This window comes from Felis catus, chromosome F2, assembly GCF_018350175.1.
Source record: "Felis catus isolate Fca126 chromosome F2, F.catus_Fca126_mat1.0, whole genome shotgun sequence".
Lineage (NCBI taxonomy): Eukaryota > Metazoa > Chordata > Mammalia > Carnivora > Felidae > Felis > Felis catus.
Genome location: NC_058385.1, coordinates 18,971,013 through 18,994,758, shown reverse-complemented (window position 1 = coordinate 18,994,758; position 23,746 = coordinate 18,971,013). Strand labels below are relative to the sequence as shown.

The 23,746-nt window shown below is 36.8% G+C and overlaps 1 protein-coding gene across 1 annotated transcript in view; it reads right to left on the bottom strand.

The window, feature by feature from the left end:
• CF2H8orf34 (chromosome F2 C8orf34 homolog) overlaps positions 1-23,746 on the bottom strand; it is a 405,526-nt gene that overhangs the window by 244,461 nt on the left and 137,319 nt on the right. Inside the window, 1 exon segment of the mRNA XM_019822764.3 lies at positions 15,340-15,512. Coding sequence (XP_019678323.2) covers positions 15,340-15,512 — 173 coding nt within the window.

Here is a 23,746-nt window from a genome sequence, read left to right as displayed (position 1 = left end):
AAAAACATTTTGTTTGTCCTGGTTAATGCTAGTTAATAAATGTAGAAGGAATGGTAGAATCAGAAAATCACCATTTCGCAACCACCAACATAGTAACTGTTCAGGCAAGGCCCATCGGTGGATACTAATGCCCTTTGCTGAAAGATAGTTGGGGGGAGATGGACTGTCAAAAATCTCAAGGTGTTTTTAACAGATTACTAACATTTTTAATTGATTTGTTTTGCTTTGTAATAATTACAGATTTACATGAAGTTCTAAGAAATGATACATTGAGATCCTGTGCACCCTCCCTTCCCACAGTTTCCTCCAACAGTATCATATTCTAAAACTACTGTACAATAGTTTTCTGACAACGATACAATTCTCTAATCTTACTCAGATTTCCCATTTTAATTGTACTCATTTGTGTGTGTATGCCTCTGCGTGTGTATTTAGTTCCCGATATTTTTAGTATTTGTGTAGATTTGTGTATCATGTATCCACCACCAGAATCAAGAAACAGAACATTTCAAACACCACAAGGTGCCCTCATTCTACCCTTTTCTGCCACTCCCACCAGACTCCATACCCCTTTTTCCCCCATCCCTAATCTCTGGCAACTACGAGTCTGTTCTCCATTCCTACAATTTTCTCATTTCAAGAATATTATACAAAGGGTATCTATGTAACCTTTTAGTATTTTTTTCAGGCAGTCTAATTACCTAAGGATTCATTCATGCTGTTCCATGTGTCAAGAGTCCGTTCCCTTTCTTTGCTACGGCATGCACGTACTTCAATCTATCTAACCATTCACATATTGAAGGACATAGGGGTTACGTTTTTTGGCTATGAACATTCATATACTTGCTTTTGTGTGAAGATAAGTTTTCATTTACCTGAGACAAGCTTGGTATTTACATGTTTAGTTTTATATAAAAAACTCCCAAACTGTTTTCCAGAGTGACTAGAACCTTTACGTACCTGGAAGTGTCATCAGTTGAACAGAAGGACTGGGGAGGAAGGATGGAGGTTTGAGGAGACAAGACAAGGCATGCAATCGTCATTGAGGAGTGTGGACATGTGAACAGACTGGATGAACCCAGAGTATCTGTGGGCAGGACCAGTGACCTCCTAGAGTTTGGTGGTCATGGATTCATAGTGATACCAGCCGGTGTGGCCATGTGTTCTTCTCTAGCCTGTGCCAGTTCAGCCATGGAATAGTCAGAGTTAGATTTAAATAGGGTAGAGTTTTACCACGTAAGTAAAACAAAGGAAAAGAGAGGTAGGGGAAATAGGGTTATACCCAAAAAATAGATTACAATAATGGGTCCAAGCCAGAAGCTGTATAAGGAGAAAAATGAGGAAAACAAGGTGGATGAGGGGCAAGAAAAACTGAGTGGAACCAGTATATCTAGGTCCCAGTTAAAGTTGGGTACTAGTGGGAACAAACTAGAAAGATAGGAGGTATAGTCAGAGAGTGAAATACCTGAAATTGACACTATGGGTTAGCACTTAATAATAATGAGGCTTAGATATGACAGAGAAGATAAGTGACTAAAGTAGGGTGGAATTCAAGATCAGTGGTGAAGAGCAGACTAAGGAAGGAGAGGCTAGGTTTGGGAAAGAATCACTAATGTGGATACTAACTTCACCAAGATAGGGAGGGGGCTGGGGAATGTGACAATGAGCCAGATGCATGCATTATTTAGGAAAAGAGGAATGACCTGGGATTTGGTAAATGATTGCTATGAGAGGTGGTATAAGATTAGCATGTTTGGAAACAAGAAATACAGAACTGGAGGCTGTTTTAGGGGGAAAGGAGACAGCAAGATCTGCAAGCAGGAAAGGGGAGCAAGGATGACACCTTCCTCTTTTCCAACTCCATAACCTATAGACTACAGAAGTGAAAACTGCACCATTAGAGAGAAAAGAGTACCCTGCTACTGGGAAGCAGGGCTCATAATGCAGACAAGTGGTGACTGAGATGGGGAAAGGTGGGATTAGGGTCCTTCTGACAGCATGTAGGGTCCTGGGCCCCCTCTACTCTGGACTTCGAACCTAAACCTGAATGATAAGGGGATTCTTAGAAGTCCTTCCTGAAGGGAGGTTGCATACAGCACTGAAGTGCATGGAATTTGGAGGAAGACAGACTGGCTCAGCTACTTAATAGTTGTACAATCTTGGGACAGTGACGTAACTACTCTGGGATTTAGTTTCCTCCTTCCTAAATTACAGATAATAATGTTTTCATGAGGACGGAATGAATTAAGAGATATAAAGCACCTGGAGCAGTCACTAAATAGTAATTAATACCATTATGTGTTCAGAGAATACAACAGGCAGCATCCTGGATATCTGTATGCTTCCTTCAGCAGTATCATCCCACAGAGAAGGAAACGGAACCACAAAGAGGCTTTATGAAAAAGAACAACAGTTGATACTTCAATGAGGTGTTAATATACTCCAAAACTCCATTTTACTTTGGTTTAAAAAGATAAATTCTAAACCAGATCAATGGGAAAAGGATGGCTTAAAGTGGCCACCTGCCTCCCTCAGCCTCTCTCTCCAGGTGGAACCTTCCTTCCCGTCCCGATGGCCTGTATTCTGAATTACCATTTGTTCTCTTCCTCCTGACCCCACCCTTCCCTGGGTGCCTGACCCCGCTGCATTGCATTTTATATGCTTGTTTCTGGACACAGATTGGTATTAGTTTTATCTGACCCCATGTGCTTGCTCTGTTTGGTGGAAAAATGGATTATTCCTGGGGGGAGGAGCCAAGATGCTGGAATAGCATGGAAGTTTTTTGTGTGTCTCATGTCCATGAAATACCACCAGACCAACAGTAAACTATCCTACACACCTAGAAAACTGACTGGAGGATTAACACAACAATCTTCACGACCTGAACCACAGAATTCAGCAGGTACGCAGCACAGAGAAGTGAACTTGGGTAGCAGAGTGAGAAAGTGCAGGAAGGGAGGTGCTTTTTTGAGCTGAGAGAGCTCAGTTCAGGCGGGGGGAGGGGCGGAATACGGGAAAAGCACCCCTCCCCAAAAAGCAGCTGGAGAGAAAGTGGAAAATTGGAAACAGCCTCAGGGACCAAACTAAAAAGGGAGAAAGGAGAAAGGAAAGGGTTTAAATTCCATTAAGACTGTAAACAAGGGGAGCGCAAAGGCTGCAACTCCACAGCTCGATACCTGGTGGTGCTCTGGTGGGAGGGGAGAATCCCCAGGAACAGAGTGGGGTCCGGGAGGTTCTCGGGACACACGGGGAGAAGCGGAAGGACATTTGGTAGAGACTGTTGAAGCCACCTGGTCCCAGCAGACCCCAGAAAACAGCCACATTCGCTGGTGCTGGAACAAGGTCCTTAAGGCTGAAGCCTGGTGCCAGATGTGTGTTGTGATTTTCCATTATCCCTGAAATGCTGCTGCTACAGTAACTCGCGAACTCTTCCTGGGGCGGGCTGGCACCTGGCAGTAGTCTCAGGACACCGGCAGCAGCAGGGTCTAGCAAGCGTTCCTGGGTGCAGCCGATATTTGGCCAGTGCTCGGTGAGACCCTCCCGCAGAGGGGCAGAAGGGGTCAAAGCCACAGTCCTTCAGAAGTAAGGGGCCGGGGAAAACAGCCGCATCGGAGACAAAACTCGGGAGAAAGGTACTGCCTGGGGCCTGGTCACAAAGGGTGAAAAAGCGGGAGTAGACGAAAGCTGAAGACAGGACGTGTGCGCGATTGCTGACCCAGGAGGACAGGGTAGCTGGTTGGTGCCATTTTGACGGCTCCCGCACATGCGCATACGCACCTACCAGCGCCGCAACAATCCAGCCCAGCAGGATAGCAGCGCCATCTATCGGAGAGTGGAGCCATTACACTGAGCCCCACCCAACTGGGCCAACTTCCCTCCTCAAGAACACAAGTCTCACCACCAGCTTAGTTTATGGATATCAAGCGCTACGTAGACTGACTTCTAGGGAAAATGAAGTAATTTCAGTCCTACTTCAATCTGTTAGCAGGTCCACCTAATCAATGTTCTTTTTTTTTTTCTCTTTACACTTTTCTTTTTCTTGAATACAGAAAAAGAAAAAACTCATTTTTATTTTCAATTTTTATTAAAAATATTTTTCTTTAATTTTTATTAGTATATTTTTTACTTTTGTGTAAATTTTTTCAAATTCTATTTTACTTCCATCCTTTTATTTTAGTCTACCAAGGTGTATTCACTTTTTCAAATTCTCAAATGATTTTTCTTTTTTCCTTTTTCGTTTCTTTTTCTTGAATACAGAAAAAGAAAAGATTCAAATTTATATTTAATTTTCATTGATTTTCTTTAATTATTTTCTACATCATTCTTTACTTTTGTGTGTATTTTCTCAAATTCTATTTTACTCCCATCATCTCATTTTAGTCTACTTCAGTGTCTTCATTTTTTCAAATTCTCAAACTATTTCCCTTTTTTTCTCCCCCTCCCTTATTTTTTCTCTAATCTGTCAAACCACTTTCAACACCCAGATCAAAACACACCTAGAATCTAGCATCATTTATTCGATTTGTGTGTGTGCATGTGTGTGTGTTTAATTTTTTAATTTTCATATTTTTCTAATTTTTATTTTAGTAATTTTAATTTTTCTACCTCATTAATTCCTTTTCGCCCTTCAAAATGACAAAACAAAGGAATTCACCCCAAAAGAAAGAGCACGAAGAAACGACAGCCAGGGATTTAACCAACACAGATACAAGCAAAATGTCTGAACCAGAATTTAGAATCACGATAACAATACTAGCTGGAGTCGAAAATAGATTAGAATCCCTTTCTAAGAGATAAAAGAAGTAAAAAATAGACAGAATAAAATTAAAAATGTTGTAACTGAGCTGCAATCACGGATGGATGCAGTGGCAGCAAGCACGGATGAGGCAGAACAGAGAATCAGTGATATAGAGGACAAACTTATGGAGAATAATGAAGTGGAAAAAAAGAAGGAGATTAAGGCAAAAGAGCACAGTTTAAGAATTAGAGAAATCAGTGACTCATTAAAAAGGAACAGCATCAGAATCACAGGGGTCCCAGAAGAAGAAGAGAGAGAAATAGGGGTAGAAGGGTTATGTGAGCAAATCATAGCAAAAAACTTTCCTAACCTGGGGAAAGACACTGACATCAAAATCCAGAAAGCACAGAGGACCACCATTAGATTCAACAAAACCAGACCATCAACAAAGCATATCATAGTCAAATTCACAAAATAGGCAAGGAGAGAATCAGGAAAGCAGCAAAGGAAAAAAAGTCCCTAACCTACAAGGGAAGACCTATCCACAGAACTTGGCAGGCCAGAAAGGAGTGGCAGGATATATTCAGTGTGCTGAATCAGAAAAATATGCAACCAAGAATTCTTTATCCAGCAAGGCTGTCATTCAAAATAGGAGACATACAAAGTTTCCCAAACAAACAAAAATTAAAGGAGTTTGTGACCACTAATCCAGCCCTGCAAGAAATTTTAAGGGGGACTTTCTGAGGGGAGAAAAGATGAAAAAAATATATATATATAAATACCAAATGCAACAAAAGATTAGAAAGGACCAGAGAACGCCACCAGAAACTCCAATTCTACAAGCATCATAATGGCAATAAATTCATATCTTTCAGTACTCACTCTAAACGTCAATGGACTCAATGCTCCAATCAAAAGACATAGGGTAACAGAATGGATGAGAAAACAAGATCCATCTATATTCTGTTTACAAGAGACCCACTTTAGACCTAAAGACACCTTTAGATTGAAAATAAGGGGATGGAGAACCATCTATCATGCTAATGGTCAACAAAAGAAAGCCAGAGTAGCCATACTTATATCAGACAATCTAGGCTTTAAAATAAAGACTGTATCAAGAGATGCAGAAGGGCATTATATCATAATCAAAGGGTCTATCCACCAAGAAGACCTAACAATTATAAACATTTATGCACCAAATGTGAGAACACCTAAATATATAAATCAATTAATCACAAACATAAACTCATCGATACTAATACCATAACAGTAGGAGACTTCAACACCCCACTCACAGCAATGGACAGATCATCTAATCAAAAAATCAACAAGGAAACAATGGCTTTGAATGACACATTGGACCAGATGGACTTAACAGATATACTCAGAACATTTCATCCTAAAGCAGCAGAATATATATTCTTCTCCAGTGCACATGGAACGTTCTCCAGAATAGACCATATACTGGGACACAAATCAGGCTGAAGTAAGTACAAAAAGATTGAGATCATACCATCCATATTTTCAGACCACAACGCTATGAAACTCGAAATCAACCATAAGAAAAAATTTGGAAAGGTAACAAATACTTAGAGACTGAAGAACATCCTACTAAATAATGAATGGGCTAACCAAGCAGTTAAAGAGGAAATTAAAAAGTATGTAGAAGTGAATGAAAATGATACCACAACCCAAAACCTCTGGGATGCAGCAAAGGTGGTCCTAAGAGGAAAGTATATAGCAATCCAGGCCTTCCTAAAGAAGGAAGAAAGATCTCAGATACACAACCTAACCTTACACCTTAAAGAGCTGGAAAAAGAACAGCAAATAAAATGCAAAACCAGCAGAAGACAGGAAATCATAAAGATTACAGCAGAAATTAATGCTATCGAAACCAAAAAAAAACAAAACAAAACAAAACAAACAAACAAAAAAAACAGAACAGATCAATGAAACCAGAAGCTGGTTCTCTGAAAGAATTAACAAAATTGATAAACCACTAGCCAGTTTGATCAAAAAGAAAAAGGAAATGACACAAATAAATAAAATCAAGGATGAAAGAAGAGATCACAACCAACACAGCAGAAATAAAAATAATAATAAGAGAATATTATGAGCAATTAAATGCCAATAAAATGGGCAATCTGGAAGAAATGGACAAATTCCTAGAAACATATACACTAACTACCAAAACTGAAACAGGAAGAAATAGAAAATTTGAACAGACCCATGACCAGTAAGGAAATCGAATTAGTAATCAAAATTCTCCCAAAAAACAAGAGTCCAGGGCCAGATGGCTTTCCAGGGGAATTCTACCAAACATTTAAGGAAGAGTTAATACACCTATTCTCTTGAAACTGTTCCAAAAAATAGAAATGGAAGGAAAACTTCCAAACTCTTTCTATGAAGTCAGCATTACCTTGATTCCAAAACCAGACAGAGACCCCACTAAAAAGGAGAACCTAGACCAATTTCCCTGATGAACACGGATGCAAAAATCCTCAACAAGATATTAGTCAACCTGATCCAACAATACATTTAAAAAAATTGTTCACCACGACCAAGTGGGATTTATACCTGGGATACAGGGCTGGTTCAATATCCACAAAACAACGTGATTCATCACAGCAATAAAAGAAAGGACAAGAACCATATGATCCTCTCAACAGATGCAGAGAAAGCATTTGACAAAATACAGCATCCTTCCTTGATGAAAACCCTCAAGAAAGGAGGGACAGAAGGAGCATACCTCGAGATCATAAAAGCCATATATGAACAACCCAATGCTAATATCATCCTCAATGGGGAAAAACTGAGCTTTCCCCCTAAGGTCAGGAACAAGACAGGGATGTCCACTCTTGCCACTGTTATTCAACACAGTATTGGAAGTCTTAGCCTCTGCAATCAGACAACACAAAGAAATCAAAGGCATCCAAATTGGCCAGGAGGAGGTCAAACTTTTACTCATCACAGATGACATGACACTTTATATGGAAAACCCAAAAGATTCCACCAAAAAACTTCTAGAATTGATTCATGAATTCAGCAAAGTTGCAGGATATAAAATCAGTGCACGGAAATCGGTTGCATTCCTATACACCAACAATGAAATGACAGAAAGAGAAATCAAGGAAACGATCCCATTTACAGTTGCACAAAAAAGATAAAATACCTAGGAATAAATCTAACCAAAGAGATGAGAAATCTATACATTGAAAACTATAGAAAGCTTATGAAAGAAATTGAAGAAGACACAAAGAAATGGAAAAAGATTCCATGCTCCTGGATAGCAAGAACAAATATTGTTAATATGTTGACACTACCCAAAGCAATTGACATATTCAATGCAATCCCTATCAAAATAACACCAGCCTTCTTCACAGAGCTAGAACAAATAATCCTAAAATTTGTATGGAACCAGAAAAGATCCTGAATAGCCAAAGCGATCTTGAAAAAAAAACAAAGAAGGAGGCATCACAATCCCAGACTTCAAGCTACACTACAAAGTTGTAATATCAAGACAGTATGGTACTGGCACAAGAACAGACTCTCAGATCAATGGAACAGAATAGAGAACTGAGAAATGGACCCACAAAGCTATGGCCAACTAATCTTTGACAAAGCAGCAAAGAATATCCAATGGAATAAAGACAGTCTCATCAGCAACTTGTGCTGGGAAAACTGGACAGCAACATGCAGAAGAATGAACCTGGACCACTTTCTTACACCATACACAAAAATAAACTCAAAATGGATGAAAGACCTCAATGTAAGACAAGAAGCCATCAAAATCCCTAAGGAAAAAGCAGGCAAAACCCTCTTTGATCTTGCCCGCAACAACTTCTTACTCAACACGTCTCCAGAGGCAAGGGAAACAAAAGCAAAAATGAACTACTGGGACCTCATCAAAATAAAAAGTTTCTGCACAGCAAAGGAAATAATTAGCAAAACTAAAAGGCAACCGACAGAATGGGAGAAGATATTTGCAAATGACATATCAGATAAAGGGTTAGTATCCAAAATCTACAAAGAACTTATCAAACTCAACACCCAAAAAACAAATAGTCCAGTGAAGAAATGGGAAAAAGATATGAATAGACACTTCTCCAAAGAAGACATCCAGATGGCCAACTGACACATAAAAAAATGCTCCACATCACTCATCATCCAGGAAATGCAAATCAAAACCACAATGAGATACCACTTTGCACCTGTCAGAATGGCTAACATTAACAACTCAGGCAACAACAGATGTTGGCGAGGATGTGGAGAAAGAGGATCTCTTTTGCACTGTTGGTGGCAATGCAAGCTGGTGCAGCCACTCTGGAAAACAGTATGGCGGTTCCTCAAAAAACTAAAAAAAGAACTACCCTAAGACCCAGCAATTGCACTACCAGGCACTTATCCAAGGGATACAGGTGTGCTGTTTCAAAGGGACACATGCACCCCCATGTTTATAGCAGCACTATCAACAATAGCCAAAATATGGAGAGAGCCCAAATGTCCATCGATGGATGAATGGATAAAGAAAATGTGGTATATATATACAATGGAGTATAACTCAGCAATCAAAAAGAATGAAATCTTGCCATTTGCAACTACGTGGATGGAACTGGAGGGTATTATGCTAAGTGAAATTAGTCAGAGAAACGTGGATGGAACTGGAGGGTATTATGCTAAGTGAAATTAGTCAGAGAAAGACAAAAATCATATGACTTCACTCATAGGAGGACTTTGAGAGACAAAACAGATGAACATAAGGGAAGGGAAACAAAAATAATATAAAAACGGGGAGGGGGACAAAACAGAAGATGGGGAACAAACTGAGGGTTAAATATGGAGAACAAACTGAGGGTTATGGGAGGGATTGTGGGAAGGGGGATAGGCTAAATGGGTAAGGGGACCTAAGGAATCTACTACTGAAATCATTGTTGCACTATATGCTAACTAATTTGGATGTAAATTTTAAAAAATTAAAAATGAAATTTAAAAAAAAAGATTATTCCTCTCTTAACCTACCTCCTATGCTTCTTTAGTTCACCACTATAGCCTCGCAGGCAGAATCTGTGCCCTTTCTCTTGTCTCTAGGCAGAAATTAAAGAACTCTCTTTGCATTAACGTCCAGGTTGTTGAAGAGATCATAAAAAGTTTCACACTTCATTGTCGCATTTTGGCTTATGCGTAAGAGTTCTGTTTTTTTTTTAATGTTTAGATGTGATGCTTTTAATTTTTTAATGTTTATTTATTTTCGAGAGAGAGACAGAGCACGAGCAGGGGAGGGGCAGAGAAAGAGGGAGATGCAAAATCCGAAGCAGGTTCCAGGTTCGAGCTGCCAGCACAGAGCCCAACATGGGGCTCAAACTCACAAACCATGAGATCATGACCTGAGTCGAAGTCAGAGGCTTAACCAACTGAACCACCCAGGCGCCCCTATGTGAAGTTTTCATAATTACTTTAGCAGACACTAAGTGTTTTATATATATATATATATATATATATATATATATATATATATACACACACACACACACACACACATATACAGGCACTGTGGGTGCTGAGCTGCAGAAATAAAACACATTTCCTTGTCATTCTACTCATCTCAAAGTAAATACCTGTACTTTGAATCTAAGATGTTCTTTTTCATATTGGTCTCACGCAGTATCTAGCACATTACCTTGTGTTAATGCTCAATAAATAATAAATCCCTTTTCCTTTAGACTCCATTTTTAAACACACTAAATAAAGTAAGAATTAATTTAAGCAGATCTATAGGAGTCTTCCTACTTGAGAGATACAAAAATCCAGGAAATATATTGGTAGTGAAACAGGATAAGGAAAAATATGTAGATTGGGCTGTCAAAGATGAGGAACAAAGGGCAGATTATAAATGTGTAATTCCTATTCAACAGCCAACAATGACCAAGATCATTTTCATAAAGGTTGAAGGAAGTGTTTCCTTTAGTCTTATTAAAATACATGGTTTGGTCATGAAGACAGTGCTAGGCTATGAATCCCAGACACTGATTACGTGTTGACTGCCTAGGAAGAGTCCACCTATGAGTCTATGATTCCACAGGTGACTAGTAATGAGTTTCATAAAAGAATAACTTGAGTTAGGATATGTATTTCCTAAAGAAATAAATGAATGAATTCCTAAATAAATGAGAAATAACAAATTTTGAACTTATCAAAATGCCCTATCAACATTCTGTAATAAATGTGTGATTTAGTTATATGCCATTTTGGCTTTCAAAAAGAAATGAGTGAGTCATAAGATACATTTGTTTTAGATATTTTTAAGGCTTCTGTTTTTGATTCCTTTGAAAGATTAATTTTCCATTAATCAACATCCTTTCCGCTTAAAATTTACATTAGAATATCCCTAAATTACTAAGCTTGACTTAGTCTCTGACATATGTATTACACATTTTCTATCATGTCTACAACAGCTAAAATCTGACAATATTAAGGTTATTTCTTTGTTCTTTGACTTCTCATGAAAAAGAGTGTCCTTTGTCCATTTTCTTCCTTCCTATTCTGGTTTATTTTCCATCTTGTCACTTATCACTGCTTGAACGTATGGTACATATTTTTATATTTATTTACTTGTTTATTATTTGTCTCTTGCTGCCAACTGAGGAAGCTCCAAGAGGAAGGGAACATTTTCAGGCTTCATTAACAGAGATCTCACAAGCAATTATGAACTTTAATGAAAAGAAACATTTCTTAATGGAAAGTGAGTTTAGCTTTTTAAAAAATATTTAATATATATTTCTAAATTGTAAGATTTTCTATTCATTTTATGGCATATTTACCGTCTGATAGCAATGTTCACTTAACAAAGTCAATTTACCAGATCTTATAATATGTATTGATATTCTTGTTTTAATAAAGTGATTCAGCTCAGAGGAGTTTCATTAAGCTTTCAAGGCTTGATAAGCCTATTTACAAATGCATATTACGATTTAGCTAGTAATTTTAGGAAATCCATTACCCAGCTATGGCAACGTTTAATTAAAATGGCTTAACATACAATTATATGTTTATTACATTCAACTTTTATTTACATTTGTATTATCAATGTGTGATTATTTTTTAATAGCTCTAAATGTGCAATCAACACATAGGCTTTCCCATTAAATGGTTAGACAAGCCATAACAATTGATGCCAACTGGTAGTATCTAACAATCTCAGAAAGCCTTCAATCATTTCCCAATGCCTTCACCTCTCTCTTTTATGAATCCCTGTTCCTTTTCTTGTTCAGATGTTTTAATTTCTTTCTTAACCTTCCTTAACAGGACCTTTAGAGAATCTAAGAAAGAAAATGCCCATCTGCACATACACAGAACACTTTCCACATAATTTATTTTTTTTAATATTTATTTATTTATTTTGAGAGAGAGAGCACGCATGCAAGCAGGGAAGGGGCAGAAAGAGAGAGGGAGAGAGAGAATCCCAAGCAGGCTTCATGCTGTCAGTGCAGAGCTGGATGCAGGGTTCCATCTCACAAACCATTAGACCATGACCTCAGCCGAAATCAAGAGTCAGACGCTTAACCGACTGAGCCACCCAGGTGCCCCCATTTTCCACATAATTTCATTTAAAAAGACTCACAGGGGTACCTGGGTGGCTCAGTCGGTTATGTGTCTGACTTCAGCTCAGGTCATGATCCCACAGTCTGTGGATTTGAGCCTCACGTCAGGCTCTGTACTGACAGCTCAGAGCCTGGAGTCTGCTTCGGAGTCTGTGTCTCCCTGTCTCTCTTCCCCTCCCATGCTCACGATCTGTCTCTGTCTCTTAACAATAAATAAACATTAATTTTTTTCAAAAATAAAGAGATTCACAGATCTCTTGGGTCCATCAGATACCATGTAGGGGTCATGAACTCCAGGTCAGTAGCTCTTCTCTTATCCTATTAGTTTCTCCATATTGCCCTTATAACTGCCTTCATATTTTCACCAACTTAACCATTCAGATGACAAATGTGTATGCTAAAGTTGCTAACCCCTTCATACAATGTTCTATATGCAGGACCTTAGGAAAAAAATTGGCTATGTACTAAAGATAGAGTGTTATAATAACAGCCACTCAAATAAGAGTTGAGCAATTAACAACAGGAAAAACTGTGATAGGAAGGGGCAAAAAGTTAAGATAGACTATAAACAATCCTTATAAATAAGCTTTATTTAGCAGATATCTACTAACAGCCTTCTATGTGCCTCCTTCACTCACATAACAGATGTCTACTGGCAATGACAATGATCCAGGCCCAGTAGGGGAGAGAAAAATGGAAGAAGTCATCTTTGAAAATTAAATCTCCTACCGAAGTCTATAATATAATTTAGTCTGTTAATGTTTAAGACTGGTAAGTTATACTACAAGTTCATTACTAAAAACAAAAGCTAACACTCTAGTTATAGCCTCTAGAGTCATTAAAAAATTTCCGCCAATCCATTTTTATTCCTCCAAATAAAATCTAATGCTATGTGAATTCCTGGTATAAATTCAAAATCCTGTTTTGTACTAGAAGATAGGAGAGACATAGTTTCCCACCCATAGTTTGTCACTATTTCTTAAGCCAAGTTCAGACACACATGCATTCTTTCTGCTCTGCTGGGGCATCGGGGCAGGATTTCACCTTTCTTCATTTCACAGGTAATACTTCAACTCATAATTTAAAGACAGAGAATAATAAAACTAAACATGACGTTTCATAACAAATATTTGAAAGAGAGCTTCATGGATTGAGTTTTCTGGGTAAGGAATAAGACTAGTATTGAAGGAAAGATTCCCCTTTATTGGGTATTCAAGAGGGAATCAGAGCTCACTGAAGCTGGGAAGAAAATAGAAGCACTAACATTTGCAATAAATAGCTCCGATTATTATTATGACTAAATGAAAGCAAAATGAAAGTTGACATTTCTCTATTTTACATTAAAGATCTGGCAATGAATAAAGATAAAGGTCTAGTGGGTTTCATAAGTCTGGTATTAAAAATAAAATTACCCTCATTGACAGGTGAAATTGATCTGGCATTTCACAAAAGAAGGTAAATGGATTTTTAAAAATGGGTTCCTTCTCCTTATATAGGACTATTTAAATAATTCAAAAGTTATTTCTCATGGAAATAGAATCAATTTTCTATATGCCTTGAAGCACATTAATGAGAATTCTGAATTTCCTTCCTTCTAGTCAAGTGATAAGTCAAAATAAAAAACCCTTGAAAGCTATTACATTGTAGAAAATACAATTTTCTCCTTGAGAAAGAATAGTTATTGGTTGCTGCTAAATTTAATGTAGGAAATACAAAGTTACTGTGGCCATGCTATCAATAGGAAAATCTCTTCTGTGGTGGTCAGCTAGTAGCACCCAAAGAAAGTTTTAGCTCTGTCACATTTTAACTCAGGAGTATTAAAATCTGTTTTCTCAGTCTCGTGTAAGTCTTGCCTCCATAATGCTTTTTCACTCCAACTTCCTAGTGGAAGTTTTCATTTCGGGTTTTACTCACTGCAATTGCTATTAAAAAAAAAAGTTGTTCTGAATGCACTTTTTCTAATAAATATGATCTGGACTACCCAGGTGTCAAAACTACCCTACTGCTACTAGCATATGGAAAGTTAAGGCAAATCTCCCACCACCATTTTGAGTCATCATAGGACTGAGTAAGTGAAATACAGACTTACAAATTTACAAATGATGAATACTTCAAAAATTAAACACAGCAAATGAAAAGAATTGTGTTCAATTAGGGGCACCTGGATGGCTCAGTCAGTTGAGATTCCAACTCTTGGTTTTGGCTCAGGTCATGATCTCAGGGTTTGTGGGTTCGAGCCCCACATTGGGCTCTGCACTGACAGTGCAAAGCCTGCTTGGGATTTTCTCCTTCTCCCTCTCTCTCTGCCCCTCCCCAGCTCGCTCTCTCTCTCTCTCTCTCTCTCTCTCTCTCAAAAAAGAAATAAACATAAAAAAATTTTTTTTAAAGAATTATGTTCAAACATAGTTACCAGCTCCAAACCTAAGTGGCTCTAAACTAAGGTTTTTCTCTTGTATTCTCTTGTATTTAATCTCTTGTATTTCTCTTGTATTGTATTGTAAGTTTCTTGTATTTAATATCTCTTGTATTCTCTTGTATTTCTCTTGTATTCTCTTGTATTTTCTCTTGTATTTTCTCTTCTGCTTTGTGCAGTCTATTGCACATTTAATAATTTTATTTCCCCTAATAACCAACTACATCTCTCTGGTAAATGAGAAGTCCTCCATCTCCAGTTCTTAACAATCAGTCACTCCCTGCCCAGCATTATAGTGGGTCTCGGCTGACAGCCTATGTATTTCAAATTATTTCTCTATTTGGTCTTAGTAGCAAAGAGATGGTGACATTCTTAGATATAAAGAAAAAATCAAAACCAAAATCTAAAAGCAAATCTAGTAAAACTTTAATTTTAAAACAGAGAAATTAACTTTTATCTTATGTGGAACCCAACATAATTTTCTATACAAAATTGCTAAGTTATCGTCAAAATCATGCACCTGGATTTATTTTCCCTTTAGCTTTTAACGACTAACCAAATTCAGAATCCTGGAAAGCATCTCATCTCACCTTCCTGCAGGGCTGGAGCTAGTGTCTTCATTTTCCCATTGTTCATTTTTACTTCTTGGAACTGGGGGCTGTAGCATTTCAGCTGCTAGTGGGTCAGCATCATTCTCTTCTCGACCAATCCATTCTCCAATCACACGGGGTCTCAGAAGAGAAGAATTAAATGCCACTGTTTCCTAAAGAGGAGAAAAGAATATACTGACTCAGATCACTTATTCGTATTAATAGGATGGCAGGGAAATAATTTTGTCTACAGTTTCAACTACTCCCGTAAATCAAAATGTCCTTTTTCTTTCTGAGTTGACTAAAAATTTCCATTTTTATTAGACGACTTATTCTTTGTAATTTGTGCTGACTCCTTTAGGTCACCGTGACAAAGGATCCAGGAATGCAATCTTTTATTTGGAATCAGAAGGCGGCACGTGTGTTCTCAGGAAGGACGAGCTGAGACTAGCATTTGTGACAGAAAGAAAAGTGTGCAGTAAGGCGCACACAGTGAAAGAGCTTAGTGTTGCTGGGAAATGAGAAACATTTCTTAGGAGGAAACTGGGGTGAGGTAAGGGAATAAAGTCAAGAGACGGCAGTGGAAGGATGGATTGTCTCCAACTGTGAAACATTTTGGACTTGGAGCCATCCAGTGTAGGTTAGAAGCAGGGCGATATCAATAACAGGTATGCTAGCTAATCAAAACACGTTAACGTGATCTTTTTTCATAGACTTGGGTATGATGTGGCTCTTTAAATGATACTTAACCATTTAAATCACTTAATATTTTGAAAGGTTCTACTATCAAAATAAATAAATCAATTTTTAAAAAGGGATGCCTGGATAGCTCAGTTAAGATTCCAGATCTTGACTTCAGCTCAGGTCATGCTCTTACAGTTTCTGGGTTGGAGCTCTGGGCAGTCTGTTGTACATATTGTACACTGGCAATGCAGAGCCTGCTTAGGATTCTTTCTCTCTCCCTCTCTGCCCTACTCATGTGCGCTCACTCTCTCTCTCACTCTCTCTTTCTCTCTAAAAATAAATTAATAACCTTTGAAAGGTACTCAAATACTAGATGTGAGTCATTGCTAGAGATATCTCAGTAAGTGAGAAAAAGGCCAGTTAAAAGCAGTGCCTACTCTATGATTTTAGTTTTGTTTTAAAAATTCATATGGGTGTATATCAATGTTTTGTGCTGATCTCAGCCTATCAATAACCAATGTTGTGGTTCTTATTATGATTGCAAGATGCCCTTCATCAATAACCATCAGGAAGCTCAGAAAAATTAAAAGTTTATTGTTTATAAGGCCTGCAAATTACGCAGCACACCTGGGGCCACACTGAGGTCGCAGGTTGACAAGAGAGAGAGAGCTAGCAAGCAGAATGTTGGGGTTCCGTTTTTATTGGGGTTGAGGGTGGAAGCCTAGGGTTTTGTGGGCTCATTCTATATTGGTGAATTTAAAACAGAAGAATGGGAATTTAAAGCACAAGGAGAGAAAAAACAAGAGGCCCAAATGGTCAGTACTTGAAATCAACCAAGATCTCTAACACCAAAGAGCTTCAGTCAGGGGAGGTGGCCTGGCTCTGTATCTAGTCTACTGTGACTAGACAACGTGTTTACTGGAGACAGCCATCTTTGAAGTGGACACTTTGACAATCAAGGTTTAAGTACAGCATTTGCATTACAAAAAGGAAAAATAAAACCAATTGTCAGAGTTTATACTATAATTCATCATTCATACACTAATCCTACTCATTTATTCATTTTCTTATATTTATTAAGACCTACCATGTGCCTGAAACAGCTTGATTTGTTGGGGAAACAATGGTAAGACCAAAATTTTGTGGATTTATCTAAAAATTAGAGGAACTACAGGCAATTTTAGTTTCTTCTTTCGGTGCTTCCTTCCATGTCTTTGCAATATTATGATTAATAGAAACTCATTGCCAAAAGAATGAGTATTAAAAATATCCTGATCTGAGAAACAGGCTTGCATTAAATTATGTTTGCTATAGTTTTTAGTATGACAAAAGTTTTGAATAATTTCTTAAAGATGCAGACCTGGCCTTCTGAGATTTTATAATTCTCCAAAATATTATACAAATATAATACAATAAAAATATGGCATAACAATATACAATGCAATATTAATTAATCTGCAAATATAATACCAAAGGCAACATGTGAAATATGATTAGGACATATTTCATGAATATCCAAGTGATATAAAGGGACAGAAAGTAGTTATATATCTTAATATTGATTCTCTAGCTCACATAAAAATATACCAGATAAATTTTAGTAATTTAACAAATAATCAGAATTCCTTCTGTATTTATGTTCCCACAGTCAGGAAATCAAGGAACTATTATGGTTGTCAACTGTGAAATCACGTAATCAAATTACTGTTTTGAAACTACAAGAAAGGCACATTCAGGTATAACAATTTAATACGATTTGAAGCAAAAGAATTAAAATTAACAGCAATATTGTTAAATTTTAAAACTGTATTGGTTTTTAAAAGCAAGCTGAGGCAAAGTTCTGTTTTAGAATTTTAAAAAATTATAAATACATTCACAGCCTCAGAACCAGTTTTGATCTATGAGTCTGAAATGTTATTTATTTTGTGAATTTCACTTTCTCCAAATGTAAAACAGTGCAGATGCGTATTACAAAACCCACTGTTTCAAATGAATTAGTAGGTAACACAGTTAAACCACAGTTTTCTGTACATATGCTAGATGCGATTATTTAAGGATGTGGACTACGTTAAAACCACTTCTATATTTGTGATATAAATGTGAAACAAAAGGTGAAAAGAACAGCAAGAATGAGCAAGTTGGGGAAGAGTGGATGCTTGGTTGTGAAAATGCGCAGAGTAACAGAACAGAGAATTGATGGGGCAAATTTTGATCCTATGAAGTTTTATTTTATAGATAGAATATTAAAAAGGTTGGATAATTAGTTCAGTGTTATTAACTGCATTTATGTAATGAAGCAGAATTGGGCTTGGAGATTTATCTTATAGGCTCAACAGAGAAGAGTGGGGGCAAGAGAAAGGAGTGGGTTTGGGCACTATCGATGAGAAATGTGAAATAGAATTTAGAGTTGAATGTGATCAAAAGTTGAGAGCTGCAGAGAATTTTCTAGAAATAACTTCCTGGTCGCTTATTGGGAAATTAAATAAAATGATAGATGTCACTGCTGTGGAGAGTAGAGCACTGAGAGAAGGATAAATTGTTTTAACAGTAGCTGAAAGCAGAAATTCGGTGGGAAATAGCTGATGGGCAAAGAAATACAAAGAGCCGCAAAGAAGGTCAGAGGAAGTAGGAAGTTAGCATTTTACAAGTGAAAAAACCAGAACTCTACTTTTCTTATTTATTAGAATGATCAAAGCTCTTTTTATATCTATGCCTTCTTAAAATGTTACATTTATAAAAATTCTTGAATGTAACCTATCTACTTGTAATAGATTAAAATAGCAAATTTTCCTTGGATGTATCACTTATATTTGATTAAGCATAATAAACATAAATTTTTATGAAAGGATTTCAGTGAAGAAAGCAGTTCTTAACACTGCATACAATGTACCACAAATATCACTACATAGCAAGACATTTTAAAATGCACATTAAAAGCAGTACGTTCTTGAAAATATTTTAAGTACATGGTATATAATTTAAATGTCAATTCTAAACAATGTAAATACTAATTATTCCTCAAAAATGTATAAGTACTGGGGCACCTGGGTGGCTCAGTCGGTTAAGCATCCGACTTTGGCTCAGGTCATGATCTCACGGTTTGTGAGTTCAAGCCCCACATCGGGCTCTGTGCTGACAGCTCAGAGCCTGGAGCCTGTTTTGGATTCTGTCTCCCTCTCTCTCTGCCCTTCCCCTGCTCCTGCTCTGTCTGTGTCTTTCAAAAATAAATGAGTGTTAAAAAATTTTTTTTCTAAATGTGTAAGTACATATTCCTTATGTACTTATAGGAAGTCTCTAGAGTTGAGATTCTTAAGCAAGTCTGTTTAAATTTAATAAGAAAAGCATTTATGGCCAAAAATTCACCCAAGATCACAAATTTGCTTAGTATTTCCAATCAGCAGAAAGCTAACCTATCCAAGAAGAAGTTACAGTAAACCAGGCCTACTCTGTCCAAGTAGCCTGCTCCCACTGGCTAATCCACAATGAATCCAACTGCTCTCACCACTGGTTATCAGTACATGTGATCATATTCCACATTATTTGTTTTCTCTCCTTTTTTTAACTTTCTATTTATTTTTTTTAATTACACTGTAATTAATATACAGGGTTATATTCATTTCAGGTATATAATACAATACAGATTCAAAATTTTATACATTACTCAGTGTTCATTATGATAAGTGTACTCTTAATCCCTTCAGCTATTTTGTCCATTCCCCCTCCAACATCCCTTTGGTGACCACTAATTTGTTCTCTATATTTAAGAGTCTTGTTTTTTCTGTCTTTTTTTGTTTGGTTTGTTTCTTAAATTCCACATGAGTGAAAACATATGGTACTTGTGTTTCTGATTCACTTATTTCACTTAGCATTATACCCATAGATCCATCCATGTTGCTGCAAATGGCAAGATTTCATTATTTTTTATGGCTGAGTAATATTACACTATATGTCTATCTATCTATATATACCACATCTTATTGATGGACACTTGGGTTGCTTCCATATTTGGCTACTGTAAATAATGCTGCAGAAAACACAGGGGTGCATATATCTTTCCGAATTAGTGTTTTCATGTTCTTTAGGTAAATATCCAGCAGTGGAATTACTGGGTCATATGGTGATTCTATTTTGAATCTTGAAAAACCTCCATGCTGTTTTCCAAAATGGCTGCACCAGTTTGCATTTTCACCAGCAGTGCACAAGCATTCCTTTTTCTCCACATCCTCCTTGCCAACACTTGTTTCTTGTTTCTGGTTTTAGCCATTCTGACAGGTGCAAGATGGTATCACTGTAGTTTTGATTTACATTTCCATGACGATGAGTGATGTTGAGCATCTTTTCATGCTTCAATCTTCGGCTCATTTTTAATTGGATTATTGGTTTTTTGAACTGTATAACTCTTTTTATATTTTGGATATTAACTCCTCATCAGATATGTTATTTGAAAATATCTTGTATTCAATAGCTTGTCTTCTAGTTTTGATGATTGTCTCCTTTGCTGTACAGAAGCTTTTTATTTCCAAGTAGTCCTGATAGTTTATTTTTGCTTTTATTTCCCTTCCCTCAGGAGACATATCTAGAAAAATGTTACTACACATGATGTCAAAGACATTACTGCCTGAGCTGTCTCCTAGGATCTTTATGGTTTAAAAACTCACATTTAGGTCTTTAATCCATTTTGAGTTTATATTGTGTGTGGTGTAAGAAAGTGGCCCAGTTTCATTCTTTTGCAAGTTGCTGTCCAGCTTTCCCAACATCATTTCTTGACTTTTTCCCATTTAATATTCTTGCCTCTTTTGTCAAAGATTAATTGACCATAGAATCACAGGTTTATTTCTGGGTTCTTTATGCTGTTCTATTGATCTACGTGCCTATTTTGTGCCTTTACTATACTGTTTTGATTACCACAGAATTGTAGTATATCTTGACATTGGGGATTGTGATTACTCCAGTTTTGTTCAAGAATGTTTTGGCTATTTTGTGGTCCCATGAAAATTTTAGGATTATTTGTTATAGCTCTGTGAAAATGTTGTTTGTATTTTGATAGGGATTGCATTAAATCTGTAGATTACTTTGGGTAGTATGAACATTTTAACAATATTTGTTCTTCTAATCCATGAGCAAGAAATATTTCCCATCTTTCTGTGTCCAGTTACTTTCATCAATGTTTTATAGTTTACAAAGTACAGGTCTCCTCACCTCCTTGCTTACATTTATTCCTAGGTCTTTTGTTATTTTTGGTACAATTGTAAATGAGATTGTTTTCCTAATTTCTCTTTCTGCCACTTTGTTATTAGTGTAGTGTTATTAGTCCATAGTGTATAGGAATGCAATGGATTTCTCTATATTGATGTATTCTGTGACCTTACAGAATTCATTTATCAGTTTTAGTAGTTCTTTTGCAGAGGTTTTAGGGTTTTATATATACAGTATCATGTGATCTACAAATAGGGAAAGTTTTACTTCTTCCTTACAAATGTGGATGAGTTATTTATTTACGTATGTATGTATGTATGTATGTATGTATTCATTTTTCATGTCTGATTGCTGTGGGTAGGACTCCCAATACCATGTTGGATAAAAGTGGTGAGAGTGGACATCCTTGTCTTGTTTCTGATTTTAAGGGAAAGCTGTCAGTTGTTCAGAACTGAGTATGAGGTTAGATGTGGGTTTTTCACATATGGCCTTGATTATGTTTAAGTATGCTCCCTCCTAACCTACTTTGTTGAGAATTTTTATCATGAATGGATGTTGTGCCTTCTCAAATATTTTTCTGCATCTATTGAAATGATCACATGATTTTTACCCTTTCTCTTGATATATCACATTGATTGATTTGAAAATATTGAACCACCCTTCTATTCCAGGAACAGATCCCACTTGATCATGGTGAATGATTTTTTTTAACATATTGTTGGATTCAGTTGCTAATATTTTGTTGAGGATTTTTGAATCTATGTGCATCAAGGTTACTGGCCTGTAGTTCTCTTTTTTGTAGCGTCTTTATGTGGTTTTGGTATCAGAATGAAGCTGGCCTCAGAATGAATTAGGAAGCTTTCCTTTCTCTTCTCTTTTAGAGTAATTTGAGAATAACAGATATTAACTCTTCTTTAAATGTTTGGTATAATTCACCTGTGAAACCATTTGGACCCAGACTTTTGTCTGTTGGGAGCTTTTTGATTACTGATACGATTTCATTGCTGGTAATCAGTTCGTTCAAATTTTCTTTCTCTTCCAGATTCAGTTTTGGGAGGTTATATGTTTCTAGGAATTTATCCATTTGTTTTTGGTTGTCCAATTTGTTGGCATATAATTTTTCATAACATTCACTTATAATCTAGGCTGTCAGTTATTGCTTGTCTTTGCATTTATGATTTTAGTTGTCTTATTTTTTTTATGGGTCTAGCTAAAGGTTTATCAATTTTATTGATCTTTTCAAAAAACCAGTTCCTGGTTTCATTGATCTGTTCTACTGTTTTTTGTTCTTTTTTTAGTTTCTTTATTTTATGTCTGCTCTACTCCTTATTATTTCCTTCCTTCTACTGGTTTAGGGTTTTGTTTGTTCTTCTTTTTCCAGCTCTTTTAGGTATAAGGTAATGTTGAGATTTTTTTTGCTTCTTAAACTTCCTTCTTAGAACAGCTCCTGCCGCAGCCCAAAGATTTTGGATCATTGTGTTTTCATTTTCATTTGTCTCCATACATTCTTTATTTCTTGGTTGACCCATTCATTGTTTAGTAGCATTTTATTTAGCCTCCACATACTTGTGGTCTTTCCAGATTTTTTGTGGTTGATTTCTAGTTTCATAGCATTGTGATCAGATGTGATGCATGATGTAATTTCAATCTTTTTGAATTTGTTGAGACTTGTTTTGTGACCTAACATGTAATCTATTCTGGAAAATGTTCCAAGTGAACTTGAAAAGCATGTGTACTCTTCTGTTTTAGGATGTAATGTTCTGAATATATTTATTAGATGCATCTTGTCCAATGTGTCATTCAAAGCCACTGTTTCCTTGCTGATTTTGTTTGGATGTCTATCCACTGATATAAGCAGGATGTTAAAGTCCCCAACTACTATTGTATTACTATCAGTTACTTCATGTTTGTTATTAACTGCTTTATATATTTGGGTGCTTTCATATTGGGTACATAAATATTTATAATTGTTATATCTTCTTGTTGCATTGTTCCCTTTATGATTATATAGTGTCCTTGTCTCTGATTACAGTCTGTTTTAAAGTCTATTTTGTCCGATATAACTACTGTTACCCAGGCTTTCTTTTCACTTCCATTTGCATGATAAATGCTTCTCCATTTCTTCACTTTCAATATGCATGTGTCTTACCTCCGAAATTAGTCTCTTGGAGGCAGCATATAGATTGGTCTTGCTTTTTTGTCCTGATCTTTCATTTGAGACACATCCCTCTGTCTCCTCATTTTGTCTATCTCTCTGTGCCTGTTTTCATGTGTCTGAAGAGTCAGTTACATCTTCTGCTCTTTAAAATAGTGGCCTTATGAAGGAGAGGTCCTGCAGTGCCCTGTAGTACAATGTCTCCTATTTACCAGACCCTGGTGCTTCAGGGATGTCTCCTATGTGTGCTGCATGTGCCTTAATATTGTGGCTGACAGGGTGCCTGGGTGGCTCAGTCAGTTAAGCATCCAACTTTGGCTCAGGTCATGATCTTAGAGTTTGTAAGTTTGAGCCCCACATCAGGCTGTCTGC